At 41.9% G+C, this 25,778-nt stretch overlaps 1 protein-coding gene across 1 annotated transcript in view; it reads left to right on the forward strand.

The window, feature by feature from the left end:
* LOC117493562 (protein eva-1 homolog C) overlaps positions 1-25,778 on the forward strand; it is a 71,987-nt gene that overhangs the window by 15,612 nt on the left and 30,597 nt on the right. The window contains exons 2-5 of the mRNA XM_034144190.1: positions 4,306-4,529; positions 6,328-6,451; positions 8,417-8,569; positions 16,996-17,139. Of these exons, the coding sequence (XP_034000081.1) occupies positions 4,306-4,529; positions 6,328-6,451; positions 8,417-8,569; positions 16,996-17,139 (645 nt within the window). The remainder of the gene's footprint in view (positions 1-4,305; positions 4,530-6,327; positions 6,452-8,416; positions 8,570-16,995; positions 17,140-25,778) is intronic.

Below are 25,778 nucleotides of genomic sequence, written 5' to 3' on the forward strand. Positions count from 1 at the left end.
TTAATTGGTTTACAATGTAAACGCAACTTTGAGCCATTAAGCTTAGCCATAATCGTTTAATATTCTGCAATATAAGCTATTCTTGCCCAATGCAAGAGGCTTTACAAACATTTCTTCACACGCAACATAAAAGTGAGTTAAATTATTATGCAGTTTGAATAATTAGCAGAAATAAGCCCTCAATATTATAACACCTCAGTAATGCTTCATGCCGCAGTGCATTGTTCATTCTCCAGGCTCGGCCAATAGGAGGAGGCGGCATCTTTCAAAAGGAGGGGAAAGCCCTGAGTAACATAGACCCTCCACCTGAACCGCCTCTCAAGTCTACGCCCTCCCTCCTCTCTTTCTCGTATTGCTCCTTCCCTCCGTTTATGTCAGAAAATACCTGTTGGCAGACATTGAACACCTCACCTTATAATGGACCACAAGGAGAGTTAGTAAGAGATGCATCCCATTGTGACATGCAATGAGAGACAGGTTAGGTATGATTGTAGTGGGAGCTCCAGTTGGGTTAGAGCAGGGGTGTCCAAACTACGGCCCGGGGGTCAAATGCGGCCCGCGGACCATTTTGAATCGGCCCTCACTGAGGAAAAGTATAATTATTTAAGTATAATAAACTTCTGCTTGTCTTATATTGTACTTCTTAAATATATTTGTTCAAATATATTACACAGTATTCATGTGTTAATAGGCCCAATTTTCAAATAAATTCAGTAAATGAAAGTTGAAAACATGTTCTAACAAATCTAAATTGATAAGAAAAAAGCCCAATAACAAATGTACATAACAACCTTGAAATATACCCTTCATATTTCCTCTTATTATAAGCAATCTGAAGCTTCTGTTTTAAGGGATGAGCTGCTGACAAAATTAAAAGCATTTTCAAGTATCAAGAATAATGTATCTACATTGGATTGACTGCCAACTTATAACTTAACTTATGAGGCAGTATACCTCAACTCTAGGGAGTGGCCCAGCCCTACGTATATTTGTCTGTATGTGGCCCTCGGTGAAAAAAGTTTGGACACCCCTGGGTTAGAGCATTGTTCAAAGAAGTAATGAAGCGCCTTTTTGCTGTACATTTGCCTTGGTATGTGACCAGGTTGCTTCAAATCAGTGATTCCCAGGGAGGAAAGACTTCTCCTTCAGGCCTCTTTGTGCGTCATGTTGACACAACACAGAGGACCGTCACTAATCTCCATCAAACCTGACCCCCATGGCAGGGTCACACTTTAGGGTCATCACATGACCACACATAAGAAGCTAACTATCACCAAGGGCCTCTAGCTTATTACCTTTCTAGCTTTACAATTGGCTGAGAGATTGCAGGTGAAATTAGACTAGCCTACACTGACTGTCGCATCATATGACAAGATCCCATCTGCGTGTGGATGATGGATACAAAAGGCAGGTGCCATCTTCTGTGTCTGTGTTTATAACAAATCCCTATGCTGCTTGTGAGGAGATTAAATGGACCTTGCCCGCCTTTCAATCCAGTTGACGACGAGAGCAACCTGTTTGTACACGAACAGCAACGCGACCGCAACGTCCTGTCTTTTAATGGCCGAATAAACAAACCAGCAGACATAATAACGCGGCGCTTTTGTCAAGGGAAAGGGCAGAGAGCTAGTTAAGGAAGGAGTCTGGCCCCACATGAAAAGGAACAGGGAGGAACAGAGACGCCTGGGTGTTCCTCCAGCATTGTTCGGCCTTCTGCCTCTGAGGGACACCTGTCATTGGCTGGACGGTTTACACAGGTGCCTTAACCCCGCCTGATTTGTCGGCCTTGAAAGGAGGCTTCAATCAACAGGTAGCGGGAAGGGAACAATGGCGACGAGCCTGAAGAAGACCGAGAGAAAGGAGAGAGAGTTGGAGGGCGGAAAGAGAGACATGGATTCTTTAGAAAGCACCTGAGGGTGTGTGTGAGATCATCTGTTTGCCTTTACCCACAATCCCCACTTTTCAGGAAGGAGGAAGGCGTGTGTTTCTCTCTTTCTCAAGAAACTCCTCCTTCAAGTGGCCTGTGCAAATTCAATCGTCCGTCTTCAGTTCCGTTTCACCCTCTTCATAACCTCCCAGTATCCATGGTAACACCACTGTACCCAGGGCATGGTATTACTTGAGGGCCGGGCAAACTCGTGGTCTCTCATGGCACTGGCACTGTGCCAAGACCCAGCCTTAATAATGTGATACTGTTATACCAGCACAACACACACCCTAGCCTCAAGAGCCAGGCAGCGGGGCTTGTTCCGACCACGTTGTTTTTGTTGACGTTTTCCATGTGTGTGTGTGTGTGGTCCCGCTGCCAGGGGGAATGCCAAGTTGCCTCTCACCCTGTGTGGAATGTGGCATGCAAAGGAGACCTGTGTGTGAGCAGGAGATCATTGAGGGAGGGGAAGAAAAATAGTTAAGCTAAAAGATAGAATCAAATTTAAAAGTAGACCTGGGCAATATAACAATATTATATCACAGCTAATTACAGGTTTTCATTTTGTGGGATTTTTAATGTAGTATGATGACTGTTTCAAAGCACATCTTTGGTAACGCAACATTTATAGTGGGGCTTTTGATGCTCATGATTCTTTGTGGGGGAAAGTTCTCTCAAAACAAACCTCAGGGTTTTACAGTTTATTTTGTTAAAGTCCACTAATCAATCAGGTCAAACATATCACATAAGTGTTAGTCTTTCTTTAGTCAAGCGTGGCCTTAACATAGTTAGTGAAGATGTTAATAGTTTTTAAAAATAGTAGTCAAATATTCGAGCTGTAATGTAAAGACAGCAGCTGATATTAGATCACATCCTGAACATTTGATATGTGGCATGCAAATAATCTTTAAATAAACTTCAAAATAGGATTGTATGTGCACCTGCTCCATTTTCACATCCTAGCCACCGGTGGAAACCTGTTAATGTGAGCAACGGGAGTTTAATAACCATCTCTATTTAGAGAGGCTGACCTTTCCAAGCCTGAGAATGTCTCTTGTTTCCCTTCCTCCTTTTAACTGTGGCCATGGCGATAAGGGGACAATGTGTGTGTTTTGTGTTTATCAACGTGTGTACGTGCATGTGTGCTTACGTGTGTGTTACAGAACTTTATTTCCTTGTCGCTACCAAACACTAACCAAATACAGGTAATTGAATCACAGTGTGTCCACTTACAGAGTGTGTGTGAGACTGTGTGTTGACTTCCCTGTAAATGTGTTTGCAGAGCACTTAGAAGGAAGCATGAGCTCACGTTGGAAGTTGTTGTTAAAGATTGTTGCTTTTAATTACTAAATAATTCATTGAAATGGTCTTTCTAGTTCAGAAAAGGAAGCGACTGAGACATAAAGCAACATTGTGTTCCTTCTCTGCAGAAGCTAAGACACAAACGGTCCAGATAAGTCCAGAAAGACATTAAATGACAGTGGCCGGGGGATCAACTCTCCTTTATCTGTGCTTTCCTTCTCATAGGCAGGAATGTTAATGGTGGCTTTGTGATGGCTTCAGTTCTCCGGTGTGACTGACGGGTGACTGGCAGCTCTCAGAGACTCTCAATGGGGAAAGTAGAGAGACTTCAGTGTTTTAAAAGAATGATAGCTTTAATTTGATTTGGAGCAGCCTCTGAGGTTAAATGAAAGTTCACACGGTACTTGTTCCATTAAACGGTTTATGTAATGTTTCTATTTACAGGCTTGATACCAGCCGGTTGTGTGGGGAAAGTAAACACGGTCACTGGCAAGCAAATAACATGCAAATAGAAATTGAGCCTGAAGAGCTGCACATAAAAAGAACCACACACAATTGTTCTTTGTATGACATGAGAATCACTCAGCCTGGGAGCATTTTGCAGAGCACAAGCAGTTATGAATTCACTACATCCTTGTATGTAAAAGTGTAATAATGTCAGGCTTTAAAAATCATCCGTGGCAGGTATTTTTTTTAATATTGAACAGATAAGAGTATGTTCTCCAGCCATGACTGGAGGGCTGACGCTAACAGCTAAATAAGCCAAAGCTTTACCCTCTCTGTGTTATTGCGGTATTCTAGGCCTGGAGGCGTGTTTTTAGATGATCTGTCAGGGCTTGCTGATATGCAGCACTACCACATGTCCAAGGAAACACTCTATTATTAAACAAAAAAGATCATAGGAGACTTTAGTATGCTACCAACCCTCTTTGCAAAGGATAGTGTTCTTAAATAAGGGTTAAAGTGGTTAAATGCTAAATTCCTCCTCATTGGTTCCAGTGTTGTGAAATGAAATGATACAGCCTAATGCTGCACATGCACATGCTGCTTATTAAGACATGTTCTGTATTTTGTAGGTTACCTGTCCAAAGTGTTGAGGAACTACAGCGAGGAGGCCTGTGACGGAGACTTTCTGTCCGTTCGCTGCCCGCCCCGCACCACCATCACCGTCCAATCAGCTTTCTACGGGAGGAAAGGAGCCTCCGACCCCAAACAGTGCCCTCAGAGCTACCAGGCCCTCTTTAGTTCTTATAACCCGCGGGAGGATGACCGATATTGTTCTGTGTCCACAGCACTACAGGTAATAACTGAACTCACACTTTCCTCATAGTGTTTTGTATCAGAAACTGACAATTTTCTCATTTTATAGATTACTTTTTCTCATTTTTTTTAAAGGACCTGTAGGCTAAATTAATCATGTACAGGTTTCTTAATTCCTCTCCAGTGTCTTCCATGTGTCCCTGATGTGGATCTTTGCATTTGTTCAGCTTAGGGTTAGGGTTAGTCCACTCTTCACACACTTTCATTTGTGCAAAGTGGATCCTCCTGGGAAAAAGTGTCCTGTAAAGTGGTCAAATATGCCAAGGGTTTTATTTTGGAGGACCACAGTGATTATGCAATGCTTTGTGAGGATGTTTTCCGGCAAATTAAACTCTCTAAAGAGGAAGCATGCTTGTTCCCATGTGACAAAGCGATTTCATGGGGTCCTTGCCTTTGCATCCTCTCCTAAATTGGGATGCGACTGAAGTGAACCCTTGCTTTGCAGCACCAATACAAGCATACACAAACACATCCTGTTCAGCATTCATTAGGTGGTTTGGTTTATTCTTAGTCCCCATGACTTGTCGCGTCGAACACCCTCCGATTCTATAATAGCCAGGACAGCCATGAATGCACAGACACAGAGAGTGCATTGTGCCAAAGTGAGAGAATGACTGACTGCTGCGCCACCCCCATTAGCACAGCACTGAAGAAACCCATTGTGCCACCTGAGCATGACCCCGGGTCTGTTGGTACTACATGAATGTCTACATATACCATTTTAATCTGATGGTTTTTTTTATTCATCATTTTATCTGTGAAATGTCCACAAATTAAAAAAAGTAAATAGATAATTATCTTGACCATTAACCATTAACAGTTCCCAGAGCAGAAGATGGCATTTTCAGAAATGGTCTTTTGTTGTTTTTCCTTCATTTTTTTAGGAATACTACACCCACAGACTTACAATTTGCATTTCAAAAACTCACTGTGTGGTACCTTGTATTGGTGAAGAAAATATTTGTTTTCCGGGATACACTTTTGTATATAAAACAATAAAAAAACGGACGAAATTCCTTATAAATTGGACTAAACCCGTCCACATGTACATCATGGTACTTACTCCGTCTGAGTCAACAAGTCTGTGTCTTAAAAAGTACGGTTTTAGCCAGAATGCACCTGATCTGAGGTATTAAGCATTCGACTGGATGAAGGAGGACTGGATTATACTGCACGATGTTGTGTGAAATACAAATGTTCATTTCAAAAAGTACTTATACTTATACTTAGTACTATATTCCCCAAACAGCTGTAGACAGTAATGTTGATGCTTCTCAAACATGCATAAATACTTTTTGATTTGGTGCTGTAGAGAGTATTCAGCAGGTGTTTATGTGACTACAGCAGCTGTGTGTATTGTAATGTGGGGAATAGGGGGGAACACACAAACATCCCTTATTTCTCCCTCTGCATTCCATGATCTAATGTACAAAATGCTTCTCCTTTCATGTTAAATTCGGGGGTGGGCTGTGAACAAAATCCATTGAGTCATTCCTCCAGCGAGTGGGATTTCAGAGGTATTGTGTTGGAATGTGCTCACCTGGGATACAGCCGGCTAAAGATGATGAAACTGGAGAAGCAAGAGAATACCAGGAAATGAGTGGAGTGGGGCTTTCTCTTTACCTGCTTCTCTCCTCCATATTCCCATGGCCATAAGCAGCCTGTTTGAAGTGGTTTTAGGTTTGCCTGCTGCTGGTCTAACCATCGTTGGCTTATTGTTCTCCCTCTAACCCTCTCTTTGGTCTTCCCCCGCTCTCTGTCACTCTCTCCCTCTTTAGAAAATGCTGGACGAGTGCCAAGACAGAAGGAGCTGTCAAGTCCTTGTCAACAGCCGCGTGTTCGGGACGGACCAGTGTCCCGGCAGCAGCAAATACCTCATTGTCTGGTACAAATGCAGACCTAGTAAGTCCCTCAGCACCTCCCATCTTGACAGTGACTCACACGGCTGACCCTCTCTGTGCGTTTTTCTTTTTTTCACACTCCTCCACTTTGAATCAGGAATACACCAGGGGTTGGGTCACTTCATCTGCTTTTGAGACTGAATAACAACATTTACAGTCAGAGGAATTCCAGTTCCACATTTTGGTTTGTTTGTGTTTCAGAGCAAACTGTCGCAGTTTATAAAAAGAAAATAGTTTAGTATCAGAGCTAATTGCATTTTTAATGAACATCCTTCTTTCAACCAATGACCCTCACGTGGATGATTGATATCCTCTGTCATTTTTCTTTTCCATAATGTATATGTACTGTAAGTACGGACACATATTTTCTCACTAACCCATAGCTTTTAGGTCTACAAAAAATCATTTCTACATTTTAAATCATCAAAAGGGCTAATGAAAAAGAACGCTGATATATCCCCAGTATAAAGCATCAATGCATTTCATGACAAGGTAGCATATGAAAGCTACAATGTGCAACTATAGTAGATTTTTAAGCCCAGGCAATATGCCATTAATTGATTTAGGTATCTTGGTATTTGATGATAATAAATAACAGAAATATTACGTTTTGCCTGCAGTATATTTTATATTTGCCAAAGTTATTTCTGTTTACTTTTCATTCGACCAATTTCCCCAATCATCCAACTTTAAATTGACATTGAATTAAGCATCAAAGAATGGATGGGATTCCTTCCTGCTGCTGCCATCTTCCCGTATTTATTTAAAAGAACACAATCCTTGCATACCTCTCCCTTTATCCCTCTTCTTCCCTCTCTGTGTGAGCCAGGAAGTTAAGAGTATCACTCCAGAGGGGAGCCACAACACCGCAGTAATCCCACCCAGATTCTAGTCTCCATTCATGGCTCAGTGCTGTGCAGCGGTTCACCCTAGAGTGACCAGAAGTGGGCATTAATCCACTGATCCCCCTGCCTTCCCCACTTTTTCTTTCTCTACCGGACCCCGGGGCCAATCAACAGCTCTTTGTTCACTGTCACTTAACCAATGACTTCTCATGGGAAGAGAGAAAGGCAGCATGGGGTGTTAGTGAGGTGAGACGGGCAGGTGTCACTGCCTCTGAAAGGAGAGGTGGGTGGAGGATGGAGGAAGTGAAGGAGAAAGGGAGGCAGTGATAATGAACAAGAGCAAATCCATCACCAACAGATATAACAAACCTATTTTATCTGCTCTCTTACTCTCTCTTATTCCTGCATTCCTGTTCCACTCCCCACATGGTAGCGACGCTGTTGTGTTTTTCTTTGCTGGCCAGTGGAGCTGCTCTGGCTGTCACAGGTCACTGTGGCTGGATGTGTGTGAGGAATGCTTCTGCATGGCTCTACATGTCCACTGAGCACCTCTGTTTCTGCCTGTTTACACACGATCAGGCTTTTTGTCAGTTCCTTTTTCGTTAAAGGTTGCTCTAAAGAGGTTGGATTAAATCAAAAAGATGGAAAACGTTGAGAAATATTTGGCAGATACTCTTTACTTTCAATAAAGACAACCAAAAAATACAATATTTTTTATATAACGTGTTGTAGGGGTCAAATCCAAGAGACAAGTAATATGCTAACCATAATTGTGTTATTCATAAATTCCAAATTGTGATATTTCTTATGTTTTTTAACCGTTATTCCAGATCTACAAGCTTCAAATCACACTGTTCTTGATTGTATATATTACATATCATATTCTATTACATGTAGACTTTTTGCACTACTTTTTATTTTGTATTTTTGTATTTTATTATATATGTTGGATTGTTGGAGGAGCTCAGGTCATAAGATTTGCATTGCCTTTTCTACACTGTAGCTTTGTGCATATGACAATAACATCTTTGAATTTAATTTAATTGAACCTGCCACTAAAAACGGGTTTCCCTGTTTTGCTTTTTGATTATTTGTGACACATCTGTATCCTCTATCCCCAGACGAGTATAAGAGTAAGGTGGTCTGTGAGGAGGAGAGGATGAGGCTGAGCTGCAAACGGGGGATGCAGATCGCCGTTTACTCCGCCATGTTTGGCCGAACTCAACAGGGCACCCTGGAGTGTCCCCTGCACCACAGGAGGGCCCCGTCAGTAGGTGAGGCCCCTTCTCACTTTCAGACTGGTGGAGATTTGTCATAGCTCTTAATTCAAATTGGTTAGAAATGATTGTCATGTCTGTAAACATTCAAACTGTAAAGTGTAAACTTAATTTTGGCTTGCAAACACATGACCTGTTTTGATTGTTAAAAAAGGTATATAAATATGATGGACATAACTGACCTGATACCTATTTAAAATAGTTTAATAATGACGTTAACTGGGAATGTTTTAAAGGTCACCTATCAAGCAATATTTAGGCAATAGCATAGGTCTCAGATATATAAAAATGTATAAAAAACATGTCTATTAAGTGTTTTGCTCAAAATACCAAACAGATCACCCATTCTAGCCATGCCTCATATCCCTCTATTTCACTTCCTGTTACTAAAGTGCTGATTCGGGGTATAAAGCTTTAAAAAAAGAAAAGAAAAAGAGGGGGCATAGCTTAAGCCTGCTCATGCGGACCCGGCAGATACTGTCTAAAATAAATGCTGCGGTGATGAAACGCCAAAACCACATCTAGGATTATTTCTGAAACATTATGGAGCTCAAAGGCTTTCTCTCTTGCCGGTTTACCACAAGGTGAGTTCCTTTTTATTTCCTGCTTCTTCACACACATGCTCTCTGCAGTACTGGTTAGCTCTGAGTGTTAGCGATGCTCGCTAATGTAAACAAACGCCATATTACGTCCAAAACACGTCGGGCATTGATTCTGATCCACGTGGGACCACCTCGTGGGTGCCATCCGATATGACGTAAAAAACGTCATATCTAGATCAGCTCATTGTAGCCCTGTTTTTCAGAGATTTGCGCACGGAGGAAAAGAGAGAGGGTTTTATTTTCTGACACTTTGTGAGTTCCCTGACATGCCGGGGACACATATTTATGTATAAAAGACATCAGAAAGTGCATTTTGCATGATAGGTCCCCTTTAAGTTATTTTCACAAAGGTAACACACTAATACTTCAAATGACAAATCGTTATCCTAATGACGTCAGACTAAGTAGTGACTAAATAGCTTTTTGATTTATTGGATTTCTCACTGAATTAAACTGCACAAATACTTCCAACACATACTGTATTTTTCCATGTGCGTATAAATAAATCAAAGTCAAGTTTAACATAACTTGGGCTTCATTAAATGTAGTTTATGGCAGTCATGGTATAGCTTTAGGCTACAGTTACCTCTTCACAAAGTTAATTCCTCTTACTGTATTCCTATCAGGTCCCAGGCTGCTGTTTTGTAGTGACCTTATGCTTAGAGGTCTGGGAAGAGGTGATAATCATATTAACACCAATACTGTTTGACATTATCATTATTATTCACTCTAGCATTAGTCTTTGGGTCAGAGTGAGGTCAGGACGAATGAGATTTTCTTACTTGAAGACACAAGCGGGGAATGCAAATCGAGTCTGCTTGCGTTTGCATGCTGTTGAAAGGTCTTGTCTTGCTAATGTACTTATACATATTAATGATTCAGGAGGAGTAGCATACCAGGCGTTATTATGCATCCAGCAGATGGAAAATGAAATGTTTGAATTGATGAGTTTTACTCGTCAGGGCTCGAGTACCTACAAACCACACAGACAAATACAAACGCTGGCAGCCTCATAACTCCTGGCTTCATGAATTTCTTTAACTTGAGTGATATTGCCTCGAGATGCTGTTGTGGTTTGACAGATTTGATCATTTCCTCTACAGCTTCTCAGCCACAGGGGCTCTTGAGCAAACACTTGCCCGCCACACCCGTCCTGGATGTCAACGGTTTACTCTTTCCCCCTGCGATTACTCATTGATAATTTTTACTTTTACAAACATATCACTATTTGGAATTTCTCCATCTTGTTATAAAAGCAAACTAAGATATATAAAACCACCACTTAAACTCGTAGACACACACAAACATGCACACACACATTACCAGGGGAAATGGGCTGGAATGTAGATCAGGTGTCTCTGTCATCTAAAGCGCAGAGTTTGGCCCGCAGAAAAGGGACAGTATTGAGTTCCCTCGAAGTATGCATGTGTGTGTGTGCGTGTGTGTGTGTGCGCACATGTGTGATTACTTGGGATATCCAGATGTACCCTCGCCCTTGTTTAGGGGAATGTTAATGACTCTAAGCTTGGATCCATGACAAGTATTAGCATAACCGTAGCTACCATGGTGGCCCTGGCCTCTGCTGGCCGGCTCATTTATTTGGCTTCCACCTTTTGTTTCGTTAATGTGTAGAGGGAAGTGTACACTGATGTTGTAAATAAGTAGCCCGAGCAGGTTAACTGATGTGTGCTTGAAAAAAAGGTGTGTTTTTTGTTGTGAAGGAAGTCTAAATGTCATTCTTTGAGATTCTCAATTCCAACAATGCACCACGAACTTGCCCTGAAGTGTGTGTTTGTGTGTGTATGACAGAGGTGACACAAAGGGTCGAAATCAGATATACAGATATAAAGAAAGGCACTGTGTGGATGTGTCTGTGTGTGTATTCTATATGAGCATTGAGGACTGCTTTGAAGCAACCTCAGCCGGTCCTCCACTCGCAGGTGGACCAGGAATGTGCGACAGGTAGGTGAGTAAGGGCTGGCCTGAGATCTGGTTTCAGACTCAGGATTAAATACAGTAGCCGAGTTCTCCAAGCATTGATGGGAAATGTACTACTGTTACAGTTGTACAAAGGCCAGATTAGAGCAGAGGAGAAGTTGTGCTTACTGTCAAGTCTCATGTTAACCTTGTGTGTGTTTACAGGAACTCACATGTACACAAACGCCTTGTTGTTATCAACTCTGCCAAAGAGGGTTTTTTGTTTGTATGTCTCTCAGCAGGAGTACAGAGAAACAACTGGCCCTATTTTCATGGAAGAAGGAAGTTGTGCCAAATAACCTCTTTATATTTACGAGTGTATTCCGCATTAAGTGCTTTATTTTTCACTCACAAAAACAGCGTTGGCAGAGGTCTGCATACTCCGAATGCCCTTCTATTACAGCGTGTTTCTCTATCTCTCTATCCCACACACATGCATACACACTCACACTCCCACCAACACCTCCTCAGGCTGTTCCAGACAGTCTAGTGGAGCCCTGGTGGGATTTCCCCTGTCAGCCTCCTCTTTGATGTGGCTCCCGTGTCACCAGGATCAGGAAGCGAGGGTGTCTTGAGTGACAGTTCAGACACACACCGTTGATTACTTTTTAAATTGTCTTCCCTCTTTTCTGCCCGCCCGTCAAAGTTTGTGTGCGGCCTCGCATGCGTGAGTGTGTGTTTGTGGATAGAATAACTTTGGGCTTGACGGTTTCATTATGCGTAAGTTTGCTTTGAACCTATTTTGATTTTATGTCTCCTAACATGAGTGTTTGATTGCGCCAAAAAAGTTGGTTATAGTAATCTTCCTAAACCGCACCACTCTGGCAAACTCTCTACTGCCTGAGGTGGCTGCACCTGCCCAGTGAAATATGCTTAATGTTAGAAAGACATAACAGCGAGTAGCATCAGGAAATCATTATAGACAATTTATTTTCTGATATCCCTTCAAGCATTTTCCTGATATCTACAAGTTCTGTTTCAGCCAAAGTCTAGGGTTGCAATTAAACAGAAGCTACCTGCCAAATAGAGTTGGGCTTTTCGACATTAATCGAAAAGAAAGTATCTTTTGGAGGAAGTTTTTACTCTTACTTTGTGAATTCTGTAATTCTCCACCATCGAGAGTTGAAGAGAGCCACTATCCGGTTGCGTGTTGAATCCAAAGCCCTTGAAAAGTATAACAGACGAAACAAGTGCATACGCAGGCATGTGCGCACAGAAGTAAGACCTCTTTGATGTCGTCTGCTCCTTGGATTTTGGGGTGGGGTTGGAGTGGTGGAGTTGGACAGGTCTTGGCGGTGATGGAGAATCCTCAAAGCAAAGGGGCCTGCTTCAGCCCTCCTCTCTCATCTGCCCCATTACCATCACACACACCTCCTGACATCTAAATAGCCCCCCCATGCTTGGCATCCAGGGTCTCAGACCGCTTCTGTTCTTCTTCTTTTTTTATTTAATGTAAGGCCACTGCACTTTCACTTTTGGGTTTCCTTTAGACACAGCTAATGTTTGAAACTGAGGCACGAGATGGCTGGTGTCTCATGTGATCACAGCAGCTTTTCAAAGCCCAACAGGCACAGCTGCTGGTCAGATGTAACACTTGGCTTTAAGAAGTCTGTTCCGGTTGTTAGGGTGCAGTCCGCTTCCCTGTAACCCTATCTGCGTTCTCTCTAACTTTGATGCAAACAGAACAGATAAGTAGCAGGATGTTGGTGTGTTTTCGACTAGATTAGATCAAATACGGTTCTGTGTGGTTTCAACCTGTCCTATAGTCCAGCTAAAGTAGAAGAGGATTTCAGTCAGTCAATTCTTTAATGCCAACTTTTTTACTGAACTTCTCTAGAACAACATACCTGATGTTTGTATTACAGCTACCAAGAACATCAGTGTTTTTCAGGATAACAGATTCATGCAAGGTTTAGGGCATACAGTCACTGCTGTTTGGAATTCAGATCTGGTGTTTAAATATATGAAGCAACACGTTCTCATGTATAACACATAAGTGACTCTGATTGAAAAATAGCTTGCTATCAGCTTACAAACACAGCTGAAAATAGTATTTGTATGTGTGTTGTGCTGGACACTAACAGTATGAATATGCTCACACTTCACTTCACTGTGTCACAGTGAAATTAAATCCTGCTGGAGCAAATACTACTTTCATAGTAAGTGTGTGTGTGGGAGAGCCGTCTCAAGTTCATTAATGGCATTCACAGAAATCACTGCAGTGTGCAGGTCTGTTAGCCCTATCACAACATGTTAGAGTCACTTTTCTCTCTCAAAGAAAGACTTGTAATCCCACAACAGTCACTTAAGCCCACCTATCAAATGATACGTTTCTCAGGTGAGTCAGAGCGAGTGCTTTTTTTTGTCCTCCCATTGTCTTGGAAATTCCAGGGAAGGTGTGCGGGGGTGGAAAACCTGGAGGATTGTTATGAAGCGTAGCTGAGGGAGTTTTCTGGGAAAGGTTGCTGTGTGTGTTTATGTGTTTGCAGGTGTGTCGGGGGGGGGTTGTGTGTCTGGATGTGTATGTGCTCAGTGGTGTTTTTGTTGGTCACACAAGACATAAGAGCTACTATTTGAAGATGTTATTGTCACGCTGTTGCCTTATGAAATGATAACATTATGTAAGAATCATTCTGTGGAAACGGGACACGAGCCAATTCTGACAATGTTTTCACGCAAGATGGATGTATAACGGATGACTGATGTGTCAAACTGATCTGAGCAGCCAAGTGGTGCTGCTGGTACGGGGCAGCATATCAACACACACACATCAAAACATGCAAGATGGATAGAAGACATAAGCGGAGGATTTCACAATCTAGAAGTGCTCAGATTTAGCAGGTGTCAGTGACTTTTTTGACAAGCTGTGGGCGATCAACCACGGGTCATTTAAAGGAAAGTCTTCGCTTTTTCGTCGTGTTTCGTTTTCTGTGATCAGATATGAGGGAGAATAAGTGTGTGTTTGTCAATAAAGCTCCTCCCTTTCCGTCAGTCACTGCTTCTTCTGACTGTGGACCTTCTCTTCTGAACCATAGGCCGGTCCTTGTTGGCCGCATGGAGGAAAGAGGGTGGCAGCACAGGCTCTGAGGTGGTTGGGGGGCAAAGGTTAGACGTATGAGGGGTTATTCATGCTCTGTGTGTGTGAGAGAGAAGACTGTGTATGCTTGTCTGTCTGTATTAAAGTCGCTAATGAGAGCCAGAGGAGGTCAGACCCTGAGGAATGCTCTTTTAAACTGCAGAGAAGTGTGTGTGTGTGTGTGTGTGTGTGTGTGTGTGTGTGTGTGTGTGTGTGTGTGTGTGTGTGTGTGTGTGTGTGTGTGTGTGTGTGTGTGTGTGTGTGTGTGTGTGTGTGTGTGTGTGTGTGTGTGTGTGTGTGTGTGTGTGTGTGTGTGTGTGTGTGTGTGTGTGTGTGTGTGTGTGTGTGTGTGTGTGTGTGTGTGTGTGTGTGTGTGTGTGTGTGTGTGTGTGTGTGTGTGTGTGTGTGTGTGTGTGTATACGTGTATACGTGTATAAGCACGGTTGGACAAACAATAAATGTGTGTGTGTGTCTCCTCCTCTTGTCTCTAGAAGTCTTTATCTATCCCAGAAACCCCCACCAGATCCTCCGCGGGCCCCCTGCTCAACTAATCACCCAGTCAGGGAATCAAAGCTGAAGCTAATGGAGGGGGGGGGGGCTGTCTGTCAGAGGACTGCCTGTCAGAGAGGAAGTTTTTCAGCGTGGCACACCAGCTCAAACAAGCCCAGTATGAAGAGGAGAAAAGAGGGAGATTAAAGCACATCATTGTGCGGCAGCATTGGCACATAGTCACTGATATAGATACTTACATACAGAGATACACACACACACAGATCTGTACAAGTCATCGACACAAAGTTAATGGCAGAGAATGATAATAGATAAATGAGGCTACATCTTTTTAAGTCAAATATCTGATATATCTTTGTCATGAAACGTGTCTAAATGGCATGAATTGATTTCTTGGCGGGATGCCTCTGTCTCCGTTGTATCTCAGTCAGAGCTGCAGTGATTACAATCATTTTAGTCATTTCTTAAGAAAAAAATGCCAAGCTTTTGCTGGTTCCTGTGAGGAATTGAAGTATCCTTTCTCATATATGACAGTGACATGTTTTCTGTTTTCGGGCGGTTGGTTTTCATCAGATGCAGTTCCTCTGACATGAGCAGAGGATGCTCAGCTAAGTGGGATAGTAACCCTGTATACATTTGCTATAAACATCTGTTGTACAGTTGTTCCACATATTCCTCTATGGTGGAAATGGATGCAGGCACGTATTTGACTCGTTTCTACTGAACTAAAGCACTATGAAGGGTGTGTCTGCGTGGGGAGAGGTGTATAAAAGAACAGCTGCATTCAGTTCTTTGGAGACTTTCTGAGACGTGCAGCGGGGCACGTACAAAGCACCAGGGAATAAAGTTCCCCGTCACATCCATCATAGTGCCAGCAGCATTACGGAAGTTTCCTCAAATCACTGAAGACTTTTAAGTTCGATATCCGTGAATCCAACCGGTTGTGTTTAAAGTGACAGTGGGAACTGTCTAACCTTTGCCGTGTCTCTGACTGGTGATCCAGTTACACTCACTGGTTCCCACAGGATTCCCTACCAATTGCATCCTGGTTGGGAATTCCAGTGTGTCGGCTCCAGCTGGGGAGTGTCCGGTTGCCCCTTCGAACCGCGTCCGAGTGGACAGACGTTGATTCAGGTTCACATTCTTGAGAAGCTTTGATCTGGTTTTGCCGGAAATAAAGCGTGGTGGTTTGATTATGATTCTTAAAAGTCAATGAATTCCCAATGTTGACACTGTGCATGACCACTGGCTTGCCCTCTTTCACCTCCATTTGCCCTTTGACCTGTACCATAATTCATTGTGGCCCTTGTGTGAGGAAACCCTTAATCAGCCGGGTCCCTCTACCTGTCTGATCTCTGTCTCTCTCTCTGGGGCCCACCGGGGCAGACGGTGCGAGAGACCAGTGTCCACTTTCAAAGGCTCGTCTCCTTGTGTTGTTTTTAGGGGTTAGATGGGCCGTGGGGGCCTGTGAGAGGCATCCGTGTGGAACCACGGCCCATCCACATTCCCACAGGACTCAGCGGGAGGTTCTCCCCACTTTATAAGCGCTCCTCACACCTCAGTTAGGAGAGTCACTAAAATTCACGAGGTGGAATAAAAAATACCGATTTCAGTAGTTAGTGTTGAAGTTTAGTTACAAGAATTACGTGTCTTGTGTCTCTGGAAACACTTTCGCCTTGAAACGCTCACTATAAAAAACACAATAACACAAAACCTTTTTTAACCAATTGCCTTTTAAAACCTTTTATCAATCATTAGTGTCACAAAATGGCTGGTTCCAGCTTCTCAAAAGTTCTTGTTACTTTTTTCTTTATTTTATACAATGATGAAGTGAATATCTTTATCTCAATATCTCAAGTACGAGCACAGCGGTTCAGCATATCCTCCTCTGAAGTCCCGTTATTAATGTGGGAGAGGAAGGAAGTGAGAGCGGAAAAAGGAAACAGAAGAGCCTCATCTGTCCGGACAGAGGATGAGGGCTACAGAACAAAGGGGAGCTGGCAGGTGCTTGTGCGATGATGTATGAGAGACACATCCATTACTCTGTCTGGTCCTCACAAACACACATGTTTCTGTATGTGTGTCTAATAGCGCAGTAGACCGTAATTAGCACCAAATGACAGTGTTTAATATTAACCTTCCTAGAAAACATGATTTCACAGAAGAAGGATTTTACAACTCGGTCAACTGTATTACCTTCCATCGGTATGGATGTCTTAAAATAATGCATCACTTCCTGTTCTCCCTCTTCCCGTCAGACTGCCAGTCGTCTGTGGCTCTGCAGGTTCTGACCTCCCGCTGCCAGGGAAGGAAGAGCTGTCTGGTCCGAGCCTCCAGCAGAGACTTTGGAGACCCCTGTTACTCCGGCACCAGGAAGTACCTGAACGTCATCTACACCTGTGGTGAGTCCCAAACACCTTTACTGAGGGCTTCACTTTCCTACCACCAGGGGGCGATGTCCACCCACTGATCAGCTTGACTTCAGTCCTCTCTATGACGTTATAGCTTTGTTTTTCAGAATGACTTGCTCTGAAATAGGCACTGTTTTACTCAGAGAAGAGGTATATCTCTAGGTATGAATATGATGCTATTGGGTGCAAACTTATACATATTTTTCTACCAGTGGACAGTAAAGATTAATATAGGACCCCACTAACCCTTTCATGGTAGCCTTAGTAAAAACATTGTGTCGTAGCTATTACTATTATTCATTTGGTGTATGTGCTTTGGCATAAGCATGGATTTAGGGAGAGGGAACCATAATCACTTTGCAGACAATACATGATTTCTTGTTTTTGGACAGGCGAAGCACTTTATTTAATTAGAGGGAGCTTCAAAGTCTCTAAACTTATTTTCACCCTCCAAAGTTTTGAGAAGAAAAACAACTTTGGCGTCATATCTTCTGTTTTGAGCTTTTTGTCTGTGTGGTTCAGGGAGAATGATGGTCTTCCTTTTTATCTGTTCCCCGCCCCTGGGCTAATCCTGATCTGTCAAGGCTGTAATTCATTAACCACACGCGCACACACACACACACACACACACACACACACACTCACACTCACACTCACACTCACACTCACACTCACACTCACACACACACACTTGTTATCCAGACATCTCCTGCACCAGGAATTGATCAATCAGCACCGTGGCCTGGAGTCTTTCATTCCCACCAAAATTGCCAGCACACAGATCCAGATCCGAACGAGGGCAAATGTTACGCCTGGCGTTACAATGTGATTTATGGGATCTGATTTTAAGGCTTGGATTTGGTAAGATATGTGTCTGTTCCCACTGGGCCTGAAAATGTTGCTTATGGGACTGTTAATTAATCAAATCCTGTGTGTGAATTGCATTTTCTGCTGTCTTTCTATAGCTCTTTTCGATGCTTGAATTTGCACATGGGTTGAATTAAAATGCTCAAGTTCTGATCACACTTTATGGCTTATTTATTGTCGTTTTGAAGACCCTCCACCCTCAGTCCATTGTCTCCAGACGCTGTGTTTGTCAGACGTCTGTCGTCCATCCTTTATCTCAGCACACTGACTGCTCAGCTGTGTTTAAGGAGTCTTTGGCTCTGCCTGACCTCCCTTATCTGTCACTGATAACGCAACGTACTCTCCCGACAGCTCTGGTGCCAAGTCGGTAAATGTGTTAGGTATGTAGGATGTGGGATGGTGTAAATGTTCAACATGGCGCTGTGAGGGGCTACAGAGATGGGCTTTCTGCGCTGCGGTGGGAGTGGAGAGGGCTGAACGTGAGTAAATCAGTCTAGCTGCTGTAGACATGAAGTCACTGGTAGCTCCAGGCTCCAGCAGAGGGGTAATTTTGGGGGATCCTCTTTCATTGGTGGTCGAGTGTGTGTAGGATTGACCCCATTTGTGTCGGAGTAGGGGACGGAGGAAGTCTGTCTGCACATGATTGGTTGCATTTCTGTGTGGATTTGTATGCATGTGCAATGTTTTGTGACAACTAAAAAAGTAGTACTTACCGATAGCACAAGATTTATGGACTCATTATCTTGTAGAGGAATTTGAGAGCAATATTTCAGTTTTTTTCAAAAACAGCTTGAATGTGCGTTTATGAATTTCTATACAACTAAATAGGTTAGCATCAACCACTCTGCCTTAATCCACTTAAACTTTTCACTGTCCCCGTTTTAGTGCTATACTTTTAGGGGCCTGCCAAAAGTTGAATAACTTAAGTAACAGTGTTTTATGAGTGTATGTGTGTCTCGGTTGATGTTTGGGTTAGAGTACATGTTTGATTCACATTATGGACTGGAAATCGGCCTTGGCTTGGCTGTGATTTATAAAGCCATCAACCATCCAAGCTCCAGCTTCTTCCTCACACAGCCCCAGGGGTGGACTCGCTCCTGAGCAATAACACAGCAGCAAATGGGCCGGAACCAGCCATCAGTCTCTCTGCAGATCACACGCACTCCGCACAGCCGCCACTGTCAGGCTCCATTTACATCCTCTCCCCCTTGAAGAAGTCCCGATGGTTTGTTTGTTTGCGAAAAAAAAGTACTTCAGGAGTCCGATCACTGCTGTAAATATTGATTATTGAAGATGAAGTCTTGTAGCATTGAGTTCTGTCTTGCAAATTATGAATAGCCTTAACTTCGAAATATTTACTCTCGGTGCAACTGCTGGAGATTGATGAATGAGTCTGCTCGGGGCACTTTCTTCAAAAAGCAAGTTTCCACTACGGCCCCTTTGAAGTTTCTTTCTTGTAATGCTGTGATTGTTACTTTGTCAGGGTTTGACCTACAGCTTTTGAAGCAGCAGGAATGAAAATGAATCCATCTGTATGTTAAGTCAAGTTCTGTCTGCATATAGTGTAAGCTTGTCTTGGTCCTATTTATACAGCTTGCTCAACCAGACCTCTGCAGCCCCACAGCATCATCCTTCCACTGCGTTGTCAGAGCGGAGACACAGCCTGAGGCTTCTGTTTGTGTGTCTTTGAACAACAGCGTTAACTTCATTCCACATTATGTGATTTATTGGTTCACGCCGATCAAATCTGAGAAATAATCGTTCTCTCCTGGCTGCGTCAGAGCGCAGTCCTTTTCCTCCCTGGAGAAGTATAAAAGCTTCAGAATTTATATCAAGGCCTCTCTCTTAAACTCCCCTCCATGGCTCCCCCTCCAGAGTGTTCAGTGTGGTGTAATGGATCACCCTGAACGAGCCACACAGCCGCTGTTGAACCATGCAGAGCAGACTTTCAGGGGGAATAAGAGGTTATGGAAAGCCTAATGAACAGGTCTAATTTCTGAGGAGGAAATGGATTAATTGCGGCACTTAGCAACTGGTTAACACGGGGTCTGGGTTTGGAGGGGGCGGGGCTTACTGGATGAGGCAACTCAGGCATTTCCAACCCGGGGGTATTTTGAAACCTCAAGATGACTAAACAAATCCTAATGAAAATCAGTCCATTATTATCCTAAATGTGTTTTCTTCCACTATGACTTCCACCTTTATGGCTTTTGGACCGGATGCAAAAACTAATTAATCCAGCAGATATTTTTTTTACTTTCGAACTCATCAGCAAAGTAGGGATGTTCACATTTTAGAAATAAATTGCCCTCTTTAAAGCTTCAAAGTTGATGACAGGACAAATTGGACATCAATTACAAAAATATGTTTTTATTATTTGTAATATTATCTTGTGAACCCTATATGTATTCCTGAGGGATGTTTTGTATCTATGTAAGCCTCGTAAATAAAACAAAACACCGGTGATATGTTTTTTAATAACAGAATCATAGGTCTTTTAGAAAAGGAGGAAAATATTCACTTTTAACACATTTAAGATGGCGACTTAATAATAATAATAATAATTCTGGGCCTTTTTGGTTTACCTGGTTTCAATATCCACACAAAACTCTTACGTAAGTACATAAAACATAAATATTCTTATACTATAACATTACAAGTTGCCGAAAGTCACTTTTTTCAAATGTTCTAAAGTAACACAAGTGGGTTTTCCTCTATTGTCCAGCAGGACTTACTGTAATTAAATGTCCATGTTATGCTTTCACCACTTATAGGATAGCGCAGGAGCTGCTAACTGCAGGGACTGAAAGAGGTGTGGTCAGTGGAGGAGCTGCTGGTGTTTTTAATGGACACAATCCGAGTGGTGGAGGCTCTGGAGCTGCATGTGGCTCAGGGGGGAGCTGATTTAGATGTCACAGGGGAAGATCGAGGAAGATAAAAATGTAATTCACAAGCTTTAGGGTTAGGATTATCCCAATTGGTTATGCAGACATACACACGGACACATACACACACATATACATGCACAAAGATACTTGAGGTGCACATGTGGCCGCTGCAAGCCACACACTCCTACGGGTCCCCTGCACACAGTCATGTCAGCAGAGGAGACTGTGGGAAGATGTTTGTTTTGGCCCGGTTGTGTGGAACTGCAGCCCATGCAGGCAGAAACTGCTGCTGTGGGCCGTTCTCCTTTATATCTAACCCTAGAGCTGCAGGGCTGAAGGAAAACATATGATTAGACTGTGGACACTGAAGCAAATTACCACCTTTTATTGTATCTATCATGTAACACACATGCAGGTTTGCAACCAGAAAATGATATTGATTCAAATGTTTGAATATTCATATATACTCATAGATGTATTTAGTTCATTAGGAAGTATATTCTGAAACAAATGTAAAGAAAACCTTTGCTTTGCCCTTTCGCTATCCCCTGTTTTCCCTGTTTATCTTTGACTTCAACTAATCTATAAAACGAATAAATGTAATTTTAACTAATTAAATGTAAATAAACTCTTGATTCATGCATGAATACAAATGTTCAGGGTTTATAAGATTTGATTTGATTTAACTTCCTAAAAACGACAGCTTATTCTAAGGTTATTCATATTTCTCAAATCAAAGAAAACACAGTTACCAAATTATGTATCAAATCAAATCAAATCAAGTTTTATTTATATAGCACATTTAAAAGCGATTTTTGGTCGAGCCAAAGTGCTGTACATGTAATAAAAACACATTACTACAATCACAATAAAAGACAATAAATTACAACAGATATATATAAAAAAATTAAAATAAAACACAAGGAAAAGTCAGGAGTCGTACTCCGCTCTAACTAGAAGGCCAGAGAGAAGAAGTGTGTTTTTAGTGTAGATTTAAAAACCCCTAGGGTCTGGGCCGACCTCACATGGAGGGGCAGAGTGTTCCAGAGCCTAGGGCCAGCTGCTGCGAAGGCTCGGTGCCCTCGGGTTTTAAGCCTGGTCTTGGGCACTACCAGCCCAATGATGATTCAATTATTATTTATTTTACTTAGGACTTAGGATTTTCCTATTTGTTTCCATTTGTTCTGTCCCTTGACTCCAGAGAGCATCTTTTGATAATAGTGTGATTTAAGAAACCCAAACAAAACACTTCAACTTTTGTTTAGTTTCTAAAGCACAGTTGCAGGTATGGCTGGTTATTCCTTTATACTTGTTACTATGTTTCTTGGCAAGCTTTAATTCAACGTTGTCAGCGCTGATTGATGTGATTACGTACGACTGATCATCAACTTGTGATTTTATTGTCAACTTGATGAAGCTTTCCGGAAACAACAGTTTAAAAAAGTGCAGAAGAGAGCATGTGAGTGCTGATGTGGCTCCGTTGAGTCTGTCACTGAACAAAGTATATTTGTTCTGTCTTGATGCCAGCATTGTCCATTATGTTTGCTGTAATATGTTGAAGCTTGTTAGTTTGAGGAATAATAATTCCTTGAGTATGTTCTCACCTGAGTGTTCAGCCAGATGAGGTGTTCTGTACAACAAAGGGCCAAATTGAATTGTATAAAGTAGACTGTCAATCATAGGAAAATGGATTTACTTAACCCTAAAATACTTCAGGGGTTACGTCAGACTCTCCTTCATCTCTTCCCCTAGTGGGTGTTTTATTGGAGTAAAACGAACCAAGAGCCAGGGAAAGGTGTTTTTAAGAGAAGTCTTTGACCCAAGTGTGATCCGTGGTGTGTCTGATATTGTTGAGTGGAGAGGCAAGCAGAAAGGAATGAAGTGGCCCCTCTGCCCGGACCCTCGTAACACCAACCTGACTCTGCAGAAAACCTGGAATAACAGCCGCAGCTGGCACTCTCAGGAACACAGCTGCGAGAAAGCACCGAGCATGTGACCTCAGCTGACCCGTGTGTGTCGGTGCGTTGCGTTAATTGTGTTAATGGTTTTCGTCCAATGCCCATAAAAGGCATAAAGTTAGATTGGTACAGTATAACATCATCTCTAAAGTCTCTAAAGTAACTGGAAGCTGAAGCAGGGTGTGGTCTCTTTGGAGCCGGACTAACATGGAGGGAGTTTTTTTGGCGGGAACACACTGTTGCCGTGGTGATTTGCTGACAGAGGTTGTGCTCTGCCAGCATGTTCAGTCAGCTGATGTCTGGCCCAGCACCGGGTCCCTTCCACTCACATTAGCTGCTCTCTGCTCACAAGCAACATGTAGCAGCACCACACACACACAGTGAAACAAACACATACTGTAAAAGTGGTTGAAACATGTGGTTAAATCACATTTAATTCAGCCAGTTTCTCTCCTTCAAACACATTTGGCTATCCGCGGTGTGGTCATACATTACAAATCTGGTTTAATACGCAGGCATTGTGGTCAGTGGCCCTGAGGGGAAGTATGTAAGATGGTTAATCAGATTCAAACGCCTTTTAAACCAAATGGACAAGGTGTTTAATTCCCTTTTAAGTTCTCACAGGTTCCCCGACTTGTTCCCCTTTATTGCTCTTATCTTTTGCACATTTTTGGCTTATGCTGGCTTGGTTTCTGCTGGCTTACTCTGTCCCCTTCAATGTTCTCCTTTTCTTTGTCCATGTCCCCCTCCCAACCTGCAAGCCCTCTGCCTTTCATCTCATCTGTCTTCCTTGTTTTCCTTCTGTCTACTTTCTGTCCACTATTTCCGACCGCGCAGACGGCGATAGCCTCGAGGTTAGAGCTGGAAGTAGACTGGTTCCTGTCCCTGACTATCAGGGGGGGAAATATGAGTTTGGTCATTGGGATTGATTTAGTTACGCAGATATGATTTCATAGTGCCTTTAAGCAATCTAATAGACTGCTAAAAGCTTCCCATGTTGCTCAGTGCCCATCACACAGGGTTTGTAATGCTGGTAGTGCCCTAATATAGCTGTATGTAACACAGCCTAGCTGCTGCTGTAAAACAGTGTTCTTACCAAAATAGATCATTCAGTTATTTAAAACAGAATTTAATCCTTTAATCAGTGCTTTATTTGATATAATAAAGTTTAATTTGATCTAAATCTGTTCAAATAAAAAGTTTATCAGCCACTTATGTACTAAAGATTAAAGACTTCAATTTCTTAAAAGCATAAAAAAAGAATAAGCGAGAGTTTGAATGTTGTTATTTTTCGTTAAACAGAAAATGAGGGGAAAGAAACCAAGCACTCTAACCAAAAAGACTCATTACAGTTTCTGGTGTGGTGCTTATAAAGTGTCTATAATTTGAACGGTTCAGACTTAAGCAAAAACTAAATTCCTTACTGCCACTTCTGTAAAAACGTTCTAAATCACAGTAAAACACATGTGTTGTAACTTCTTATTTAGACACTTTATTCATAATTTTGCCTGTTAGTATAAAGAAACGTCCAGAAATCCTTGTATCTTGTTACATACGCATGACTAATGTGAGTTAAAAAAGTGTTCTCATGTTCTCCCCCCTGCCTGTGCTGCAGTGCTTTGTATCCATTGTGATTCACTATGTGTTGCGTTATGGTACAAAACCTTTAAAGAGTCCCTTGGACATGGAAACTGGATTGTTTGCCAGCCAGACACTTTGATTCCACTATCTACAGACTGCTTAGTAAAAAGGAAGTGGCAGCAGAGAGCTGTACTGATACAGACAGATAACACAGGTGACTGCAGCGTGATACTGTCGGATCAGAGCCAACTCAGGACCGCTGAGTGTGATTAACTCCATTCTGATTAACTCCAGTCTAACCTCAGAGGCTCTGTGTGTACAAATGTCAACATGTGCATCATCACCTGCATTAGGGCTGTGCAATTAATCGTATTTTAATCGCAATTACGATTTTGGCCTGCCACAATTACGAAAACAACATAATCGAAAAAAACAATTATTTTGCTTTGCTTGGTTGTGACTGCACTGCAACATATTTGATCTAATTTATTTTGGTCTAATTTATTTTTTATTTATCATATTTATATATGTTTAGTAGCTTGTGGAAGTGTGCTCCAAAATATTTGTTGATCTTGTTTATTGGTATTTATTATTTTTACATTATTTATTTAAATGTAAATATTTCATTTATTTTTGTATTGGTTTTTCAGTTGAATTACACGTTCAGGGTAATCAACAGTTAAAAAGATACTGTTCAAATTATTATTTGTATTTGTTTTAAAGTTCAATAAATGGAAGTCAATGAATAATCGTATTTAATAATCGTGATATCAATTATTGACCAAAATAATCGTGATTATGATTTTTGCCATAATCGCACAGCCCTAATCTGCATGATAAACCTCTGCAGAGATTATACTCTATCCAGTTTGTAAAATGTGGAACAATGGTTGAATCAATGAGATTGAGTGGTGCAACGGAACTGAGTACATTTCCTCAAGTAAAGTAGAAGATATTGTGTTTATATTTAATGCTACGTTCTACTTTTATTCCTTTACATTCAGAGAAAACTACTATTTAATCCACTATATTGATTAAAACGTATAGTCATATTGCAAAAAATATACTGTATAAAAACATGATTACTTAGAATACATAGAATTTGACACGTGTTAAAAAAAAAAAGTTTAATTAGTTGAACTAATTCAGAGAGTATCATTCTTCTTAAGTATAGGTGCATGTGCTGATAATACAGATGTATGATAGTTTGATACTTTAAGGAGCCCCTTTCAGCATAATGAGTAATCGTGATACTCAACTCCTTCTGCAAATACTACTTTTCAATGCAAGGGTTGTACTTTTTTTGGAGTATTTTTGTGTTGCTGCTTTGACTGAG

Source organism: Trematomus bernacchii, unplaced genomic scaffold (assembly GCF_902827165.1).
Source record: "Trematomus bernacchii unplaced genomic scaffold, fTreBer1.1, whole genome shotgun sequence".
Taxonomy (NCBI): domain Eukaryota; kingdom Metazoa; phylum Chordata; class Actinopteri; order Perciformes; family Nototheniidae; genus Trematomus; species Trematomus bernacchii.